Here is a 20983-nt window from a genome sequence, read left to right as displayed (position 1 = left end):
GAAAAAGTGTATTTTTATGTCATTCATGCTGTAATGTTATTCATTTACAGTTAAAACGAGCCAGTTTCAGAAATTATAATAGTAGATTTAAAGCATGCAAAAGTGAGCAAAGATGCACTGTTGGACAAAAGCAGTACTGATGTTTAAAAGAAGTCAGATGCAGCTCTCGGCCTGCAGAGAAAGTTTGCACGTTTGCAGCCTGTCGCTTTTGTGCAATAATGATGCACAAGATTAGCCTTTAAAAAACAAGTTTTTTTTTTAACTAATGCTGTGAATCATGGACTCTAAGGTGACATTCCTCTTTGGTGTCACAGTTTAAGGTCTAAGCAGAAGCCTGCTGACTGACAATCTTCATAAGATAAACAGTCTGGGTGTGGTGACGCTGCCTCGCCTTGTGCACACTTCTTGTGTTAACACCAGGCTCACTGTGTCTGTTGTCTCCACGTCTAAGCTGCTGAAGCTGCTTCTGTGTCCGTCTCCTGCCCACCCATAATCCTCCTGCCTCTGTTTGCTTTATACCACAATGATTGTTCATGCAAATGCACGCAGGCTCAGCTGGCTCTGAGACGCTTCATTATCACGGCTTTACCTGCAGACCGAGTCCTGATGGAGGCGTTAGAGCAGTAATGAGAAAGAAAATTCAACAGTTTGATTTGAATTAGGGAGGAAAATATCAGCTCTGCATCCTGATGATGAAGAGTGACATGTTTGTAACAGCAGAGGGTGGTCATGGGAGCAGAGTCTTAGACTTGTATAAGAAAAACCACAGGTGTGTTGCACCTGCCACTGATGTTCGTCAAACCTGAGCGTCAGGTAGGTTTGTTTATGTAGCTCATGATTAATGATCCATCCTGATCTGATTTAACATGAGACCTAATGAGGACTGACTCGCTGCAGGACACTGCCTCTAGTGGACACTCGCAGATCTTTTGTAGCTGTGTGGTGTTTTCCCTCCTCTCAGAGATCGACGTATAGACGGAGCCGTCTCTCCTGGCTCTGTGGGACTTTCCGACCTGCTGCACAGTGGCAGCTCAGACAGATGCAAACCAACTCCCCGAACATCTGCTGCAGCCCCAGGGGGCCTCGGTGCGTCCCTAACAGCTGAGCTCAGTGATGTGAGCTGGAAGGTTCTGGATGAGAGACGGCTTGGTCCTCCAGGGGAAAGAGCTACTGTGATGGTGGAGATCAGGACAGATTTCCAGGCAGACGTCTGTGAGTTTAGACCTTTATGGGAGTAAAACTGAGAGGATCTGAGCAGAGGGTTAGAGCATTTTAACTGCATGATCCTTAAAAATACAATTTCTGTTTAGTTCAGAACCAAAAACGTTCAATAAAGCTCATTTTTCTGTGACTTCATGCATGTTCATTAATTTTCTAATGATTTGTAAACCTCTTCACTTTAAGTTAATCCGTCTAAATCCCAATCATGTCCACACGTTATCTAGAAAAGTTAAAATAATGCGCCCATAGGGGCATGTTAAAACCATGGTGTGTCCTGTAATTAGCATCACAGGAGTCTCTGAGCTTGTAATCACTCAGTCTGCCTGCCCAAAAAGTAGTCACTGCTGTTTGGTACCACACTGAAGATGGAGCACAGAAAGCTATGGAGACAGTTGTCCCAGGAGATTAGAGACAATTACAGACTAGCATGTTAAAGGTAAAGGCTAGAAGACCGTCTCCAAGCAGCTTGATGTTTTGACTATGCTGTCTAAATACCTGACAGTGTCTGCATTTGAGCTGTTTGGAGAATGTGCATGAATTTCCCTGCGGTTTTCGTCACTTATAAACAAAGAAATACCAAATGATATGTGTCAAATGCATCTTATTTCATTGCTGTGGTGAAGAAGCAGGTATTGATACTGTTTGTTTTTCTTGAAAATCTCTTAAATCATATGGCAAAAACTGGCAAAAATTCTATAACGTATGGAAGCCCTACATGGATACAGATCCATACTTTTTATTTTACTTATTTCTCCTGTGATAACAAATGCATTTCAGTCTCCAGTCGCATTTTCTCAAGATTTCTTATTCATCTGGTTTTCTCATGACAGCAAAGCTAGGTTTCCCTTGATAACAAGGTAATTCCTCACAAATTTACTAAAATTGCATGCCGTTCAGGGAAGAGGGAGTAAAAATAAAATGCATGTATGCACCTTTTTGTATCTTTGCACTTTCTAACATGTTAGAGCTGTGTTTGTGCAGTCGTGTTTTGTTCTGTTTAAGGCCCAAACTGCAGCATTTTTCATAAATAAATGAAAACACATGGGTTGTGATTTCTGATAAAGGGGTAGTGGTGGGTCCGGATGCCCAACCAGTTGAGAATCACTGCACTCGGCCATCTGTGCCCCCCCACCCTAACGGCCACCATGAGTTTTCAAAATGTTATTTTTGACAGAATATTTCACTACCATCGGGAAACAAAAATAGCTTAAGAAGAATGTTTTCATTTTCACACTTTGAATGCTCGACATAGTTATGAACAGCTAAAACATGGCTTTTTTGGAGGCATTTTTCTGTGCAGAAATCCCCTCCTGCCCCCCAACAGGAGTTCTGTGCCGTAGCAAGGCGTCATCTGTAAAGGAACTAAAAGAGGAGGGACAGTTAGTCCTGATTTCAGGGCGTCACTGAAGATGTACAGTTATGATCGTATGTTCTCAGGTGTATGGATGCCCACAATGCACCTGTTATGCAAATGTAAAAACAGAAATGCAGGAGGGTTTCTGAATCAGCCACATACAAAAAATTGTTAACCCAGAAACAACAGGGCCGTTAATTATCATGGAGTACAAAGACATTTTTTGTATTAAAAAGTGGGTTTTTTTAGTGAAAAAAAAAACCTCTTGGGAAATTTTTTAAAAATAAGTTTTTTTTTTTAATTGACAAAATCCCAACATGATATGCCTACATACATTTTCTCTTGACAAAAGCTCTATTAATAAACTATATGCTATAAGGACGGTGCATTAGAGCCACACTAGAAAAATGAATGATAAAGAGGATCTGTTCATTTTCAAGAAAAAAAAAATTAAATTCTCAAGCTTAAAAAGTAGTTAATTTAATAGAAGAAAAACAGATTTTTTTAAAACTTTATAAGTTGAACATGTACTTGAAACTAAACTGAGAATTTTAGATTAAAATGTTGAAAATTCAAAAATCCAACCACTGATTTCAGTTTGGTTTCTTGAATATTTTAACTTAACACTGTTGTAAATTTATCATTTTGAAAACTTAAAATTTTTTAGGTCTCTAATGTCAAAATGTAAGACTTTTAAATTAAGAAAAAAAAATCATGTTTAGTTTCTCATCGATAAATGACTTTTTAAACTGAGTTTTTCTTGTAAATATACAACTGCAAAAACTAAAACAAACAAACAAAAAAAAAAACAACAACAACAAAAGATTTTTTTTCCCAGAAACAATTTTCATTCTTTTTGCAGGGATCCTCTTCATTTTCAAATCATTTTAGTGGCCCTTATAGGCCACCATACATTACATTTTTAATCATGATATTAAAAGGATATATTGCTGCTATCAGGCAGAAACACTGTGTCACCATTTTTCATGATTTGATTTGATATTTTTCCATAAATCAGTGCTACTGTCAGAATCACTCTTTACATATGTCAGTGGGTTTTAAAGCAATAAAAAGTTTTTAAAAATATTCTGATTATAGCCAGTCAGTGTTAAATTAATTTATAGATACAGATTTTTTTCCTTCCTGGACAGTGGTGATTTTGGAGATACGAGGTTTAGGCCTGACGCCAGCAATATCTACATTTAAGTTTGACCTCAGGTTGGGAACCACTGCTAGAGACGGTACATAAAAACAACATAAAGTTAAATAAATCAATGCGTGTCCACTTTGGGCTACCGTAGAAATACTAGTTTAATTAAATTATACTACACTTTTCAGCTCCTGCGTTTCTGCTGGAGTGTTTTCACAGTTTTGTTTTGATTTTCTAGATAAAGTTTAGCCTCTAACTTCTTCTATTTCTGTTTAAAATGTCATCTGTTTCTCTGTGTGCTTGTGGTAAAGCTGTCTCTGTGTGTCGTAGCGTGGATCATCCAGCAGGTGGCGCCTCTCTGCAGAAACAGCTGCTCCTGTCCTCAGATCCTCCTCCTGTGAGTCTGTCCAGCATCTTCAGCAGCTCTGCTCACGTTAAAACGTGCTGCATGCTCTCGGTCGGTGTTACTGAGTGTAGAAGTGAGTGTGTGACATTTTCTGAGCGGAGTGGGTCTAAAGTGTTTCAGTAACATGGAGAAAGAGAGAAAATCCTCCGGACAGTACGGCTCTTTGGAGAAAACACAGGTGGGAGCAGAGAAGGAGAAATCAGGTGAGTTTGAAGCTGATTTGAGGTTAAATTAATCTGAATGCATGCTCGATGCTGTTTGCATGTCAGATTAGGAGATGTGTGTGTCAGGTTAGAGCGAGTTTGAGCAGAGAGAGTTTAGGGTGCAGGAGTCTGCAGACCCTCACAGTCAGCAGGTTTAACTTCTCTGTCAGCAGGGGCTCAGGGTTTTAAACCACTGTTTTCTGCACAGTTGATTGATACTACAGGCTGTTTTAGACTGCACAATCTTATTTTTAATGCACACATTTTCTGCACGATTAATGGACTAAATTTTGCTCTGTAGGAAACATCATCCACACACACAAGGGGGGAATTTTAACCACCTTTCACTTATTTTTGTGCACATTTTTTGTCTCAATGCCTTAAATTCAAGCTGAAAATCAATTAAAATGCCTGATAATTCAAAAGCTTAAAAATGTTCAGATCTAACATTTAGATTTGCAAAGTGCCTGTTTCCTTTTCCATTATTGCCACATAATTTTGCATAAAATTATTTTGGTAGATTTTAATTCTGATGCATATTAACCCAAAAATAATATATGCATTCTTTCTTGTTCAGTTGTACATTTGTGCAGCTAATTTTTAATATTTTTTTCCTGAATGATTTCTGCTTAAATTGTCCTCTTTTGTAAAGGTTTCATCAATGCAATAGCATGAAAAATCATCCCTAAATCAGCCCAGTGGTCCAGTATTTACATGTTTTAACCTGTCAGTCATATTAAATATCCTCATATTCTAAGATTGCATGTCACCATAATTAATTTTTATCTTACAATCATTTCAACCTTAGTTTTGATTAAATGCTCAGTCAATCAAGTCTCTATTGTTTAGCTAAACCTGCAAAAATAAACACTTTTCTTGGGTCCTTATTTAAAACTTATTTAGGGAATTAATGATAAGCTGATTTTATTTTAAGAATTTAACTTTCCCCTCATAATAAGCAGCTGATAACTATTCCTGAAAGAGGGAAACGGTGTTGAAGTTATTTGGAAATAGACGCCTTTTTCCATCTTTTGTTGATTGTCAGACTTTAGTGGCGTCCCTCAGAGCTCAATCCTCGGTCCTCTTTTGCTTCCATTGAGCATGCTTCTTCTCGCCTTGCAACATCTATTTCTTGCATTTATTTTATTTGAATGCTTTTTAAAATGCACATATTGATGCTAACTCCTACTTTTGTTTTTTTTGTAATCCTCCATCATAAAAAAACTGAAAAAAGCTCATAAACAAGCACAGCTCATCATCATAAACTCTTCAAAAACAGTTGATTTCAAAGCTGAAACTGTTTCGTGAAGCTGCTTGAATCCTAAAATCCCACCAGCAGGTGAACTAGATCACCTCCTGATGGGTAAATGCATTTATGTGGAAATCCATGCATTGATGACTAAAGTTGTAATACTGCAGGAACCTGCAGCTCCTCTGGGAGGCTTGTGTGTTTGTGCAGCTGCGATATCCTCAGTGATTCAGAGAGGATGATTGTAATGTCTTTTCACACAAGGTCAGGTAATTAAAAGCCGATCCGAGCTCAACTGGGTGACTCATCGCGGGCGGTGAGGAGTGGGAGGCAGCGAGGGGGGAGGCGGAGGGGGGAGTGAAGATGTTCAGTGAAGCTTGAAGAGTTAACGGGGGAGGAAGGAGCCGATCATGTTAGGATGCTGAAGCTGATCCAGGGTGGTGTTGATGTCTCCAGCTGTGTGTGGAGCATTCACACTCTTTATGAATATGAAGAAACCAAACGGATGTTCAGCTCTGAGTCTTCTGTTGTCATCATTTTGATATATTACTTCTTTTTGATGCCAGGTGTTTTTAAATGACACATTATCTGTTACTTTAAAGAAAGGTAGAATAAAAAAGAACTAAAGCTTTTAGTAGTAACATCACATAATGACCAGATTGTCCTACATGCTGCATTAAAACCTGACAGTGCCGGTGTATTTGAGCTGTTTGGACAACGTGCAAGAATTTCCCTGCAGTTTTTGGTACTCAGAAACAAAAAATACCCAATGCTGGTGGTCAAATACATCTTATTTCATTGCTGTGGTCTAAAAGGAGGTATTGATATTGTTTGTTTTTCTTGAAAGAGCACAGAGTACCTCTGAAGCTGAGCAAACCCTTTAATTGACCTAAAATTCAGTAATTCAACCAATTTATAAGGGATTATTTTTGATGAAATTTAGTTAATTTCTTTGTTTCTTTAAAACACCATAAGTTCCTGTTATCTGTTATAAAGAAGAGCTCAAAAGATGGAAGAAGCACAACAGAATTTAACTTTTTTATTAAGGGTTACTGTTATCAGGTTAATGGAAAAAAAAAAGGTAAAACTGCTGTACTGTAGTGCACATAAAAGCATGAAAATGTGACAAAAATCTGACTGTATGGAGAAGTTTCTATTGCTTTATTTAAAGCGAGTCAGTTTAAACCATCAGTACCACCTATAAACCACAACCTGTTGACCTTTTTACTCCTGTCTTTCTAGATTAAACCTCAACATTAAACCTGTTTATTTAGGGATTATTGCTGTTAATCTGCTAACAGTGGTTCAGGGTTGTTTATGAGTTTAACTTTGCTTAAGCAGTCAGTGTTAAATAAACCCATATTCAGCCTTCCAAAGAACAAGTCCACCAGAGCACATCTTCACATTTTTACATGTTGTGGTTAGAGCGGGGCAACAGTGGTGTGCACAGGCAGGGGGGGCGGTCACCCCCCCTCGTGGCCAAATTGTTGAAAAAAGTGCGCTAAAGTGCCCTCTTGGGAGGCAAAACAGGCGCTAAAGTGCCCTTGAGAGCCAAAACACGTGCTAAAGTGCCCTCTTTAGAGCCAAAACACAAGCTAAAGTGCCCTCCTGGTTGGCAAAACACACTAAACTGCCCTCTTGGGTGAAGAAAACACACTAAACTCCAGAAAACCATTAGAACCATGAAATTCTATGAAACATTACTGTTGCAGTAACTTTTATGTTGGGCCCTTTTTTCTATATCTATATTGAGCCACAACTATATCTCACAGAACCAGTTTGGATTATCTGGTACTAATATGGTGTTAAAATGCACTAGAATACAGGAAATGACATCTACTTCATTGAAAATGTTCTGGGGGAAGACCCCGTAGGGATTTATTTATTTATTTATTTATTTGTGTGTTCTTCAGTCCAGCGTTGAATCTACACAGTTCTTGTGGATGCTGATCCTAACTACAAACTAACATGAGTAGTCTGTCTAGTTAGTCTGTTTTAAGGCTATATAATATGCCACTTGTTTAACATATAAACATGTCTGAAGTGCCCTCGAAAACATGCAAAACTTAGTGCCGTCTTCAGCAGTGAGAACGCGCTGGAGTGCCCTTTTTTTTCTTTTCGCCCCTGTCCTTGAAAAAGTCTGTGCACACCACTGCTGGGCAATTAATCGATAACTAGTTTCAATTGAAATATGTCCTGCTGCAATTTTCAAACCTCATAGGGTGCAATATTTCTTTGACCTGAAATTTGTGTCAAAATACCAGTTTTAAACTTTTTTTTCAGCAGAGATGTTATGCATGACATTATGCAATCATTCTGGTGCCATTTCTTTTAGAATTGTCAGCAAAAATCCTCATTTTGTTCTTTTTTCAAATTAAATATAAGAATGACAAAAACCCTTCAATGCAACAATTCATGTCCAATTTGCAAAACAAGTCAAAATCATCAGAATTAGATATTTTTAAAGAATTGTTCAGCCCTTGCTTGGGAATAAACGAAAGTTGAGGACTAATCACTTATGAAATTGCTATTGCAGTATTGGGGGAAAATATGTAAGTACATTATTTCCCAAAATCGTTCAGCCCCTGTAGTAGTTGTAGTGCCATTTTTTGGAGTATTTGAATTTGCTATATATCAGTACAACCCTTTGAACCCAACTTTAAATAATATATATGTGATAAGTCCATAGTAACAAAGTAAATTGCTCAAAAGTGCAAAAAAAACACAAGAAAAATGAAAAGCATTTCCTACATGCAGAGATGCCATAGCTGTATCCCTCAAAATTGTGATTGTAAAAAGTTGCACAAGTTCATTTCAAACCACAAAAAAAAAAAAGAAAAAAAAATGAGTGTGTTCATGACTTCATTTTTTAAATATACTAATCTTTATGAACCGTGGCAAAAACGGAAATAAAATGAAATTGTGCTTAATTTGCAAAAAGACAGCATGTTTACAAAATAAACTATTTACAGCAGTGAAGTCAAATCTCTAAGCGTGCAAGGTACTTTAGAGCATGCATGTGTTTGCAGAAGACCATGTCGAAACAATAATGAGTGACCTGCAAGAAAACAACACGATAGGCGCGTGCAGACAAACATCATCACGATTATAATGTTTTTAATGTGTGCGCTTTTTACTACATTACTACATTTCTGCAAAAGAAGGAAGGATATTTCTGGAAGGAGACAGTACTCTGGGTCACGCTGAATGTTTGATATGTTAGTGTTACTCCTCCTGTTTTATATGCAAGAAGAATTATTTCTCTATCTCATATGGTTACAATTCTACCTGCAGTCAAAAGTAGATATACAAATGGGAGCGACGGCTCTCCTGCAGGTTTAAAGGAGTTAAGATGTTTATGCTGATGTTTAAGATGCTTGGAGAAAAGAGCGCTCAAAACAAGAGGTAAGGGTAATAGTTAAATAAGGGACTAAGATGTATCTTGAAGACACAGTGCTTGGCCTCATAATCTGCGTTTTTAAACAACATTTCTCTTTTGTTTGCTGATAATAATCCAAACAAAATAAAAAAATCCTTTAGATCTGCTTTCTTACGTGCATTTCTGCAAGGTTTCCATAATAAATAGTGTTCATCCATGTTCTAAAAACACAAAAAAGCTAATAAATTTGTGTCTGTGTGTTTCAGCGGAGGATGTCGTTTCCATGGCTGACTCCACGATAACCATCGAGGACATCGAAGGAGAGCTGAGCAAAATCGAGCGGATACGAGACGTCCTCGTACGGAGAGAGTCAGAGCTCAGATACATGTGAGGGTTTTATTCTTATACTCTATAAATATAACTCAAAACAGACAGTTTTTAGGTATCTGTAATAGGTAGGTATCTGTAGATATCAGATATATTTTCATATTTACCTCCTTGCATGCTCAAAGAAAACTTGGGACAACCTGGAGAAGCAAAATCGTTGACTTCTGATTGGTGAAACAGGTTAAAATGCCCTGTCTGTGACTTTATTTTGGTCATGTTTACATTAAACTCTTCTGACACAGCCTTACTTGTACTTGTTAATGTTGGGTTTAGTGTAGACTTTACACCATTTTCCTATACTTTGCTGCATTCATTTCACCCTCTACCTTTACAAGTCTGCTAGGCTGCCTAGAAGCATCCCCACAGCATGATGTTGCCACCACAGTGCTCCACAGTGGGGATGGTGTGTCTGTGGTGATGAAAGTGTTTTCATAGGTGTCTTGGTGGCCTCTTTCACGAGTCTCCTTCTTGCACATTCACTCAGTTTGTGAGGACGGTTTGAGCTAGGAAGATTTAACTGAACCCTGAGGGATGTTCAGAGCCTCAGAAATATTTTTGTATCCATCCCCTGACTTATACTTTTCAATAACCTTTTCTCTGAGGAGTTTGGAGTGTTCTTTTGCCTGCAAGGTGAAATGGTAGCATCCAAGGGGGTGTTTACTCTTTAAAGGCGCTGCGTTTGTGGCAAACAGGGAAGCCAAAACAGCGTAGATATGACTGATTAGCGCGTTTACAGGGGGTCTCTGTGTTTACACATGTAGAAAAGTTCAGCAATGTTGGGATCTGAACGCACCGCGACACTTTCAGAATCTCTGAGGAGGAAGAGATGATGAACCGTGACTGTCAGCCGTCAGCAGAGAGCAGCCATGTGCGGGACGGCAGAGAGTGTGTCGAGACAAACAGCGGGGTTTTTTAAGCTCCCAGCAGACACACATACATGCACACATCTTTTTCTCTCTCTCATCCTTACTTTTAGTTATGTTTCTTTTTTTCAGCAGAGGCTGTCCTCATTATTTTGACACACAGAGACAGAGGTGTGGGAGCAGAGGCTAAAAACAGTAGTGACCACTACACACAGGCACACGGTGGAACAAAGGAAGCAACTTTTGCCTGAGGTTTTAAGCCTTCAGAATGAGTGATAAGTGTTGTTCCATGGTGACATGTATCAGTTTAACTTTGTGTTTTCACGTCCATCAAAGTTTGCCTGGGTGAAAATGAAGAACAGTCCCAATAATAGAGCCGTCTCCTTCCTGCCTTTAAGGGGTTTCAGTTTGTCTTCATGTTTTCATCAACTTCAATAAGAAGACAACTAAGCTGCACACATTTGGTTGAACAACAAACTTACAGCTTACAGACACATTACTTGTATGATGCTGGTTTTTAATGCCATATCACCTGAGGGGTCAAAGGTCACAGATGTTAAATGTTAGTTTTTGGTCTTGCCCCCTATGTGTAGAGGATTTCTACAGATTCTCTGACTCTTTTGATGATATTTTGGACTTAAATCTGTAAATTTTTTGCAGTTGCATGTTAAAGGACATTGTTAGTAAACTGTAGGACTATTTGTCCATGCTCATTCATAAAGTGGAGAAGCTCACACCCTTCACCTGTTACCAATCCACCTACTTACCTGTGGAATTTTTGGGGAGTTTTTTAAGCATTCCACAACTTTTCCAGTTGTCCTGTCCTTGTTTTTATGGAAAAGCGTTTTGTATTTATAAGTTCCTGAAAAAAATCAAAGCATCTATCCATCTATCACTGTTTGGGAAAGGTGCAGAATATATGAGAGGGATCTGGCTGCAGACCTTATAACTGAGGCGACGTATATTTCAGAAAGGAAGTGCTTTTATTTGCTGGTACTACGCATTTCCTTATATTTTCAGATTCAACTTTATTTATAAACCACGTCTGACAGTTACATTCTTAAAATAACAACATGACAGACTAAGAAACGTTTCATAAATTAAACAGGAAAGGTCAGAGGTCTAATCTGAATTATGCATAAACCTGTTTTAGAAGTATTTATGCAGATGGCAGCTCTCGTTGGCTTTTTTAGCTTTAGCTAAAGCTAACAAAGCTACACTTGCTACAAAATTAATGTTACTACAAAAGCCAATGTAGCTAGCTTTAGCAATGCAAGCTTTTGTAAGTGTAGCTTAAAGCTAACATAGCTACGTGAATAGCTTACAAAGCTTTTTTGTGAGCTAAGCTTTAGCTATGTAGCTCTGTTATCCATAGCTAAGTTAGCTTTAACAAAATGAAAGCGCAGGCACTAACTTAGCTACATTGGCTCATGTAGTAAGGTTTATAACGTAGTAGATGTAGCTTTGCTAGCTTTAGCAAAAGCTAACAAAGCTAAAGTGAGCCATCGTCAGAGTGAACTACTCCTAAAATTGATCCATACGTAGTCTAATCCCACATGCGACCTCTGACCTTTTTCTCTGTTTCATTTATGGAATATTTCTTAGTCTGACATGTTCGTATTGTGGTTATTTCATAAATATAACTGCCAGACTTTGTTTATAAATACAGTTGATTTTTTAAAATCGAAAACTGGAAATACATCGTCCCAACAATAATGGCACTCCTGTTCTGACAGAGACGGCATTTGAGATGAACTGTCTGTTGAAATATGTGGTATCTTACCGTTCCTCTGATCTTTAGCTGGTGGTTTAGTCCTCCAGACTCAATAATAAGAAAATGCCACCCTTGTCACTGACATCCTTGTTTTTACCTGTTTATAAAAGATGTGTTCATCTGTTCTCTAAAAGTTTCTGACAGTCTGGCAGCGCTGTCATTTGGCTTGATTTAACACCAACTAGAAAACTCTGAAATATACGCCGGTGAAATAAACAGAGGACACATCAGAATAAATCACTGTAATTTCAGTCTTCTTTCTCCTTCACTGTTATCATAGAATAGACACTCAGAGCGACATGGTGATGTTCAGAAATAATCTGAGTCAGACGGTGGAATGAGATCTTATTCTGTCAGCGCTGATTCATAAACAAAGGGAAGTTATTTCAGACAATAAACTCACAACCTCTCTCAAATCTGACTCTGTTTTTTCTGTAATAAAAACAATTTCACTCTGATATTTAGAGGAAGGAAATTGCCACGCTGCCATGAAATTATACCAGTCTGCTGAAGAGAAAACCCATTATTTCACTGCTGTAATTCTAAATTATTTTTCAGACTGGGGGTAGATGACATCCTGAATGTGTTTCCTTTTTTTTTCTCCTCCCAGGATGGACGACATCCAGCTGTGCAAAGAAATTACACGACTGAAGACGGAGCTGCAGAAACTCATCTCTATTCCAGGTAAATTAAATGCTGGCAGTGCATATGTGGGACATTTAAGATTAAAAGAGGAACTGCAAATGGAAACGAGCTTGGATAGCATGTATGTAGTCATTTAAGTCAGTGGTTCTCAGCCTTGGGGTCGCGAGACACTGAGATGGGGTCACCAGATGCCTTAAAAATATATATATTTTTTAAGGCATCTGGTGACACTTTACACCAATTTTACCAAATTTCAATCAATTTTCATCACTTTATAACACAAATTTTTGCCAATTATAGCACATTTTTGCCACTTAAATCCCATTTGTGTCAACTTTATACCCTTTCCGCCACTTTTTTACGCCTGTTTTTGTCACTTCTAAACCAATTCATGCCATTTTCTGCCTATTGTTGCCTCACTATTGCCACTATTAACCACTTTTTACACCCCTTTTGCCAAATTAACCATAGTTATACCAATTTTCCTGGTTTATATAAATTTATCATCCCAGTCCACCTAATTTTCCCCAATTTTTTTCACTTTAAAGCCATTTCAGCCACTTTTTAATCCCCTTTTACCACTTTTTGTGCCTGTTTTTGCCAATTGAATTCGTTTTGGGTCATTTTTTTCCACTTTTAACCCATTTATGTTGTTTAAAAATCCAATTTCAACACCTTTTCTACAATTTTTTGCCATTATTAACTAATTTAAGCAATTTTCACCCATTTTAAATATGTTTTTTAACAAAACTTCTTTTCATTTTAAGAAGGCTATTTACTACACATGAATAGATAGAGATATTTGTTTTTCCTTGATTAAGAGCGGTCATTATTTAGGTCAAATATGAAATATGGTTTTCACAGCTTAACTTCACCATAAGTCATGATTTTGCTGACCTCCATGGGCCCCAAGTTTGGCTGGGTCCCAGAAATCTTCCCCTTTATCCCTCTTTATGGGCGGCCTTGTCTGCACTTGACTGTTCTTGAATGTGCATGGCTGTGTTCAGCCACTGTCAGGTACAGTGGGGGTCCCCGGTCTCTGGCACCTTTATTCTGGGGGTCGCGGGCTGAAAAGGGTGAGAACCCCTGGCTTAAGTGACTAGGGATGTGCTTTTCAGTGGGAACAGTTTGAGATTAAGTGTCTTTTACGAGGACCCATGGTCGTGTAAGTCTAGGAGCTAAAGGTTAAACTCCCCACATGACAGACTCTACCTACTGAGCCCCAAGGAAGAAGCATCAAGGTTATAAAGCCTTAAACCTACCAGGACAAGAAAATCATAATTCTGTTTCCAGTGAATGAGCAGGTTTTTAATCCCTACTACAATGGCTGTCAGCATGAACACACTGATTGCAATTGGCCTCGTTCTCCAAGTGTTCTTAAGTAGAAACAATGGGAATAATTGGTTCATATTGTAAATATTGACCTTCAAATGATCTTAACATTTTGTATTGAAATGCAAAATGACACATTTTAAAAATATGACTAAAACTCTGATTAACCATGATTAAAGATTGGATTTGATGATTAACAGCAAATTAAAAAGTTAAACTGGACAGGCCTGCTAAAGTCTGTTCAGTCATCAGTGGTACCATGGCAGCAGTCATGAAAGCTGTCATATTTATGCAAGAATAAAGCTTATATCCAGATCCACTCTTACCTTAAGTTTCCTGCTTTTGTATCACCGAAACACTGAGCGAGCTCTGGTGTCAATGTGAAGTTTTTTTCTGTGACAATTGGACAGATAAAGACAAGTCGAAGGAGGACAGGGAGCGAGAAGAGGAGCTGCTGCAGCAGATCAACAAACTGGTGGAGACCAGAGACTTCCTGGTGGACGACGTGGAGTTTGAGCGGCTGAGGTGAGACGACTCAACATGATAGAATATAGGAGATCCTTTTAAAATGCTGTGTGATCCGTATATAAGCGCTGAATGATAAAGGAGCCAGCCACCTCTCTGATATTATGTCTGAGGTGTTAAATCAGCACACAGGTTATTTTGAGTATCATTTAGATTAAACGTCTTTTTTCTATCCTTTCTGTGCAGTCATAACATTTCAGAGAAAAGATTTGAGTAAAGATGCAACGGTGACTTTATAACATTATCCTCCTAAGGATTTTTATTCCAGCTGTTAGCCTCTAGTAAACTCAAACTCAGCTAAGTGAAATGTAGCAAGACGTCAAAAATCTAAGGCTAAAACTTTAGAGTAATAAAAAAAAATGTTTCTTTTTCCTCCACAGAGAAAGAGAGGAGGACAGAGAAATGGCTGCTTTCCTACAGTCCAAGTTCCCAAAGAAATTACGTGTAAAAGGTGAGTTTTAATGCCTGCATCCACAGCTGCTGTAGTTAATGCTGTCAGTGATCATTATCAATATGAAACTGATGTAGTCCAGGGCTTTCAGCATTAAAATAACTCCTTCAGCGTCAGTGTTGTCAGTGAGTGACCAATCAGAATCGAGAAGGAGGCGGGACTTCTGATAACTTCTTTGTCAACAACAATGGCGTAGGTGGAAACTGATTTGACTCGTCATTTTGAGGTTTCCAGGGTCAAAGCTGCTGCTGATGCAGAAGTACCTAAAGCTACAACATGCATGGGATTTTTGCACTTAAATGCACACATTAGTTAAAAATAACAACTGCTTTTTTTAAGATTAGTACATTAATAATGTTAAACATTTCCAAAAGTTGTCAAAGCCAGAGAAGTCCCTAGCTTTATCGTTGTAACTCCCCTCATGATTTGAACTTTATCTATGAAACCAAAATGTTGATTTACTGTTTAATAAATAAACTGAACAGACTAAGAACAGAGTCCTCAGAGTTCAAAACAGCTGGTGAAGCACCATCGCTCTTGTCATGTTTTTACTTACCTAGTGAGGCAGGGACCAAGCTCTCTACTCTGGCATAAAATCACCTGGTTCATCAGTGGCGTGAGGGGAGTTTGACCATTGACACGCTGCTTCCTGTGCTTCTGCAGCACTTGAGGCACAGCCTGATGCAACAATGTGCTACTGGTGTGCTTTGGGCTTTAGAAACCAAAAATAACTAAATTAACCCATTTGGATGCGCCTTTTTTGTTGCTGGGGAATAGAAACAGTCATCAATATTGATAAACATTCTAAGTTTTTTGGTATTGTGACATCCCAGGGGTGTCAAACTCAATCACAGCAGGGGCCAGATTCTGAATTTGGGTCTAACCTGAGGGCCTAACAGGGTCAATATTTAACAACTGACTGTCAACCCTAAATGATTGTGAGATTATAAGTTTTAAAGGTAAAAAAATGACATTCAAGGTCAAAATAATGTTTTTAAAAGGAAAAAAAAATAGATACAAGTCAAAATATAAAATAAAATTCAAAATCATGATTTATAAAGGTAAGAAAAGAGATAAAAGTCACAGATAGGAGTTGAAATGGTTAGCAAAACTGAGAAAAAATTAGAAATCATGATATTTAACAATCAAAATATGAGATAAACATTGAAATAGTGAGTTCAAATGTCAAATTATGAGATTAAATTTCCATCTAATGAGTTTTAAAAGTCAAAATATGAAATGAAATTAAAAGACATGAGTTTTAAAGGTAAAAAAATCTAGATAGAAGTCAAAGTTAGGAGTTGGAAGAGATCAAAAACATGTGATAAAAGTCAAATAATGACTTTAAAAGGTCAAAATAGGATTTAGAATTTTAAATTATTAATTCATAAGGTAAAAATATGAAAGAAAAGGTTAATAGATGTAAAGGTTAAACTAGTAAATAAACAGTCAAAACCATAACTTGTAGTCATAATTGTAATGCAAAATTAAAAATACAGAGAAGACACAAATTTCTTTTGCGTTCCTGACTTTTTATCAAATTATATTCCGTTTTTTTCTCATTTTTATGACTCAGAAAAGATATTATAAATCATCAAGGTTAAGTTTACATTTTTCTACTGGAGTAAATCTGCAGACCTCCCTGGTGGGCCAGTTACACTAAAAATAACATATGATCTGGTGGGCCAGCTATAACTGCACCACGTGCTGGATTTGGCCCCCGGGCCTTGAGTTTGACACCCCTGTGACAACCCTACAAAAAAACAGAGGAATGCACTTGCTAAGATTTGATTTTTTACAGTCTGTATTCACAGAGATTAGTTTATCAGCTGTTGGCAGGAGCTCGTATTTAATGGCAAGAAAATAAAGCAGCTTATTTCGCTAGATAATTAAGTTATTCATCAGTTTGGTGTAAAATAATTTCCTGCCATGTTTTGTTTTTATTTAGGTTCTTGTAAAGATCACATTGTGGCGTCCAAGTCCCAGCAGACGCCGGCGCCGTTTATCACAAAAACTGGACTCACAATGATGAAGGACTGCTGCGGATTCACCTGCTCCGTCATGTAGCACTGTGTTTGTGGAAACTGAAGATTTAACCTGCCTCCATCTGTATGCATGAGAGAGAGAGTATTTTGTATGTTTGCACCGCTGAGAACGGTTGGTTTCATTAATCATGATATGCAGATCACGTTCAGGTTATGCCTTACAGTACTGTTTGTGATTCGTTGCAGTGAGAACTGTTTACATGTCAGGAGGGAGCTGATTGGTCAGTAGATGTAAAATTGTCTTATGTCTTTAAAGGTACTTATTGATGATAATGGCTTCTATTGTGATGTTTGAGGGAATAAACTGCAGGTTTATCTACCTTTTCTATTTGCTGTAATGTAGCAGAGTGTTATTAAAATATCCTCACAGCCCATGACTACGTTGATTATTGCCATCCATTATTGAGTTAATCGTTCAGTCTGTGAAATGGTCTGTTTTAAAAGTGGCTCAAACACAACAGATTCACTTGAAGACAGTAAGGGTGTTTGAGAGGCAGTTCATTTAATCAGTCCAAAAGTGGGCACACAAAAAGCCAAAAGTCTGCAGACAGGGTCAGAGAAAAGGCAGAAATGTGAGCTCTCATTGCAGCTGATGCAGGCCGTCTCCGCTGGCTGCAGACCTGTGCAGAACCTCTCTCCTCTAGATTTAATGTGCCGGCTGTGAACACTAATCAGACAGCGACACAGTGAATAAAGACAACTCACTGCCAGCCCGCTCTAATTGGACGCCGGTTTAAAAAGCCGCTCCTTTCTGCAGCAGCGTTGGCTGAGACAAGTAACAGCTCCTAAATGTGGTTTCATGCTCCGCCAATTAACGACTTTCTGGTTCTTTCTTTTCCTCCTGCAGCTTTGACCCCCCACCCCCACCCCCGAAAGAGTTTCACATCCAAGACTCAGCAGAAAGAAATCATCTACAGCCAGGCATGTTTACAGAAACGCTGCAGAGAGCTGCACATTATGTATTTTCTTTAAATCTGAATAGATTTACTGTATATGTGCATGTGTATTTATTTACATAACCATCTATTATCTACAATCCTAATTCCAAAAAAGTCGGGGCGCTGTGTAAGAAGTAAATAAAAGTAGAATTCAATGATTGTCAAATATCATATACCCATATTTTATTCACAATAGAACATTTAAACATATCAGATGTTGAAGCTGAGATATTTTACCATTTCATGAAAAATTAAGATTTTTATGGCTGCAACACATCTCAAAAAAGTTGGGACAGGACAACAAAAGGCTGGAAAAGTAAGCCGTTCTAATGAAAAACAGCTGGAAGAGCATTTTGCAACTAATTTGTTTAATTGGCAACAGGTCAGTAACATGACTGGGTATTAAAGGAGCATTTTAGAGAGGCAGAGTCTCTCAGAAGTAAAGAACAGCAGAGTATGACCAATCTACTGCATGTGGAACAATCTCAGAGAAATTTTCCTTGACATTAAATTGTGAAGACAGTAAATATCCCACCATTTACAGTCCATAATATTAGCAAATGGTGGTGATCTTGGGACCCTCAGGGGCCACTGCATTAAAAACAAGCACGCTTCTGTACTGGAAATTTCTGCATGGGCTCAGGAACTCTATCAGAAACCATTGTCTGTCAACACAGTTGGCCGTGCTATCCACAAATCAAGCATATAGCGTTAGCTCAGTCAGCCACAGAGTCCAATCCTACCATGATCGAGATCAGCTGGCACCCAGTTGATGTGCTCTAAGCACACCATTTGCCAATCGCTGTCATGCCGCCTTATTTAAAGTGTCTGGCTAAGCTCTGCTGCGCTTTCTGCAAGCTGCTCTTGCAACCCTCTTCCACCCCAGCTCCTCCTTAATTCTGCCTCTGGCTTTATAGTGTTTTATCTGGGTTTTTGCTGCTTCTCTTTTCTCCCTAAGCTTTCCTTACCCGCAAAGGAAGAGCAGGAACCAGCTGTTCCTGCTTAATGCTTTCCATGTAGGCTTGTGGAGGGGCAGGAGGAGTTTTGTGTTTCTTTCTCTTTTTTGGAGATTTATTTGGGGATTTTGTACCTTTATTTGATAGTGGAGGACAGAGGATAGAGTTGGAAATAGGGATGAGAATGTAGAGAGAGGCATGCAGGAAAGGGCCACAGGCTGGATTCCAACCTGGGCCGCCCACGTACATAGGGCAGGCCTTAAACCACTAGACCATCTGTGCCCCCCTGTGTGTTTCTTGACAGTTAAAGCTGGATCGTGTAAAAGAAGAAGATATACGTGATATACGTGAACAGGATGTAGAAACGTCGCCATCTTCTCTGGGCCAAATCTCATTTAAAATGGACTGAGGCAAAATGGAAAACTGTTCTGTGGTCAGAGAAATCAAAATATGGGATTCTTTCTGGAAACCACTTATGCTGTGTCCTGAGGACTAAAGAGGAGAGGGAGCATCCAGCTTGTTCTCCTGGCTCAGTTCTAAAGCCTGCATCTCTGACGGTATGGGGTTGCATTAGTGCCTATGGCGTGGGCAGCTCTAACATCTGGAAAGGAACTATCAATGCTGAAAAGTAGAGAGAGGTTTTAGATCAACATACACTACCATCCAGACGTCTCTTTCAGGGAAGGCCTTGACTATTTCTGCAAAAACACATACCACATCCATCACAACATCATGGCTTCACAGGAGAAGAGTCCGGGTCCTGAGCGGGTCTGCAGAACAGCTAGAATTCTACATCAGACAAGAATGGCACAACATTCCTTCCCAGATGTTTACAGACTAATGTTAAAAGAAGAGAGAATGTGTTCCATACAGTATCATAGTAAACAGTGAAGAGCCTGGTCCTGACTGCATAGACAGAGTAAATACATTTACCCTCCAACAACCCGATAACAAAGCTATTTAACTGCAGACTGGGACTTTCTCAAACAAGCAAAGACAGAAGATCAAACTGAGTTATGTCGGGTTAAACGAGGCGGTCTCAGAGTTCAAACCTTCACATCTTGTAGTTTATAAAGCGTCTGTGTTTTATGTGCTCTGTGATCACCCACATACAACACAGGGTTTCCTTTTAATGAGCAGAGGTTTTTTTTTTTTAATCTCTGTAGCTGTAAACAGAGGACGGACCGAGCTTCAGCAGTGACAGCATAAAGAATATTCTCCCTTTCTTACTGGGCTGTGAGTCACTGAGTCTGAGTCACACATCATGGCCTTTGTTTAAGAAAAAAGCTAGCCCGATGTCCCCTGAACGCAACAATTCAGAGGGTGATGAGTCTGTAATTCTCTGGAAAACTGTAAAATAATCTTTGTATTACATTATGAATGATCTATATGGGCACAACTGTTCTGGAGGCTTTTGTTAGGAAAACTGGTAGAAAAGGGAGTGATATAAGTCATAGAAGGGACATATTTTCAGTTTATTGAATGATTATTATTATTGCCAAGAATGGCAGTAATGACCCATACAGCTGGACAGACAACCCAGCGACATATTTCCTCTGGTCTCAGCTACCAACAGTATGCAGGAAAAAAAAACAACTAATTTCCTAACTCAGAGAAGGGTAAATATTAATGGTAAGACCTTTCATTTACTATCTTCTTTCTAGAAATGTTTTTATTTAAAATGTTCATTCCAAATTTCCAGATTTACCCTCTTAGCCCCCTTAAATCTACTCTTTATGATTACATACTATAAAAATAAAATAAAGAAGCAAAAATGACTGTTTAAGTGAAAATGGAACTGCATGAAGCTCTATGGTGTTGAAAGATAAAGTGTGGTTACATGTTGTTTTTTATGTTGCTAATTTGTAGTTTAATTGTCATGTGAATAAAAGTTGACATGAGTAAGTAAACGGTCTTTAAGTCCTGAGGATTCTGGATTAACTGGTTGCTGATTGAGAGCTTCAGGTGGTTTCACTCATGTGAAATCCAACAGTGCCCCCTTGTGGCAGAGAGCCACACAACATCCTACTGGAGGGAAAATGAACAAGGTAGTGTGGGATTTTAAAGGTTATTAGACCAAGCTAATGATGTTTATATGTAAAACA

At 38.5% G+C, this 20983-nt stretch overlaps 1 protein-coding gene across 1 annotated transcript; it reads left to right on the top strand.

Moving 5' to 3' along the window:
• The first annotated feature begins 4243 nt into the window (after positions 1-4243).
• Positions 4244-17006, top strand: zgc:171844 (uncharacterized protein LOC100151763 homolog). The gene is made up of 6 exons (XM_041778380.1): positions 4244-4334; positions 9229-9349; positions 12597-12670; positions 14374-14488; positions 14869-14939; positions 16888-17006. The coding sequence occupies exons 1-6, from the start codon at positions 4256-4258 to the stop codon at positions 17004-17006; spliced, it is 579 nt and encodes a 192-aa protein (XP_041634314.1). The 5' UTR covers positions 4244-4255.
• Positions 17007-20983: the final 3977 nt, after the last annotated feature.

This window comes from Cheilinus undulatus, linkage group 21 (genome assembly GCF_018320785.1).
Source record: "Cheilinus undulatus linkage group 21, ASM1832078v1, whole genome shotgun sequence".
Classification (NCBI taxonomy): Eukaryota; Metazoa; Chordata; class Actinopteri; order Labriformes; family Labridae; genus Cheilinus; species Cheilinus undulatus.
This window is presented reverse-complemented; position numbering and strand designations above follow the sequence as displayed.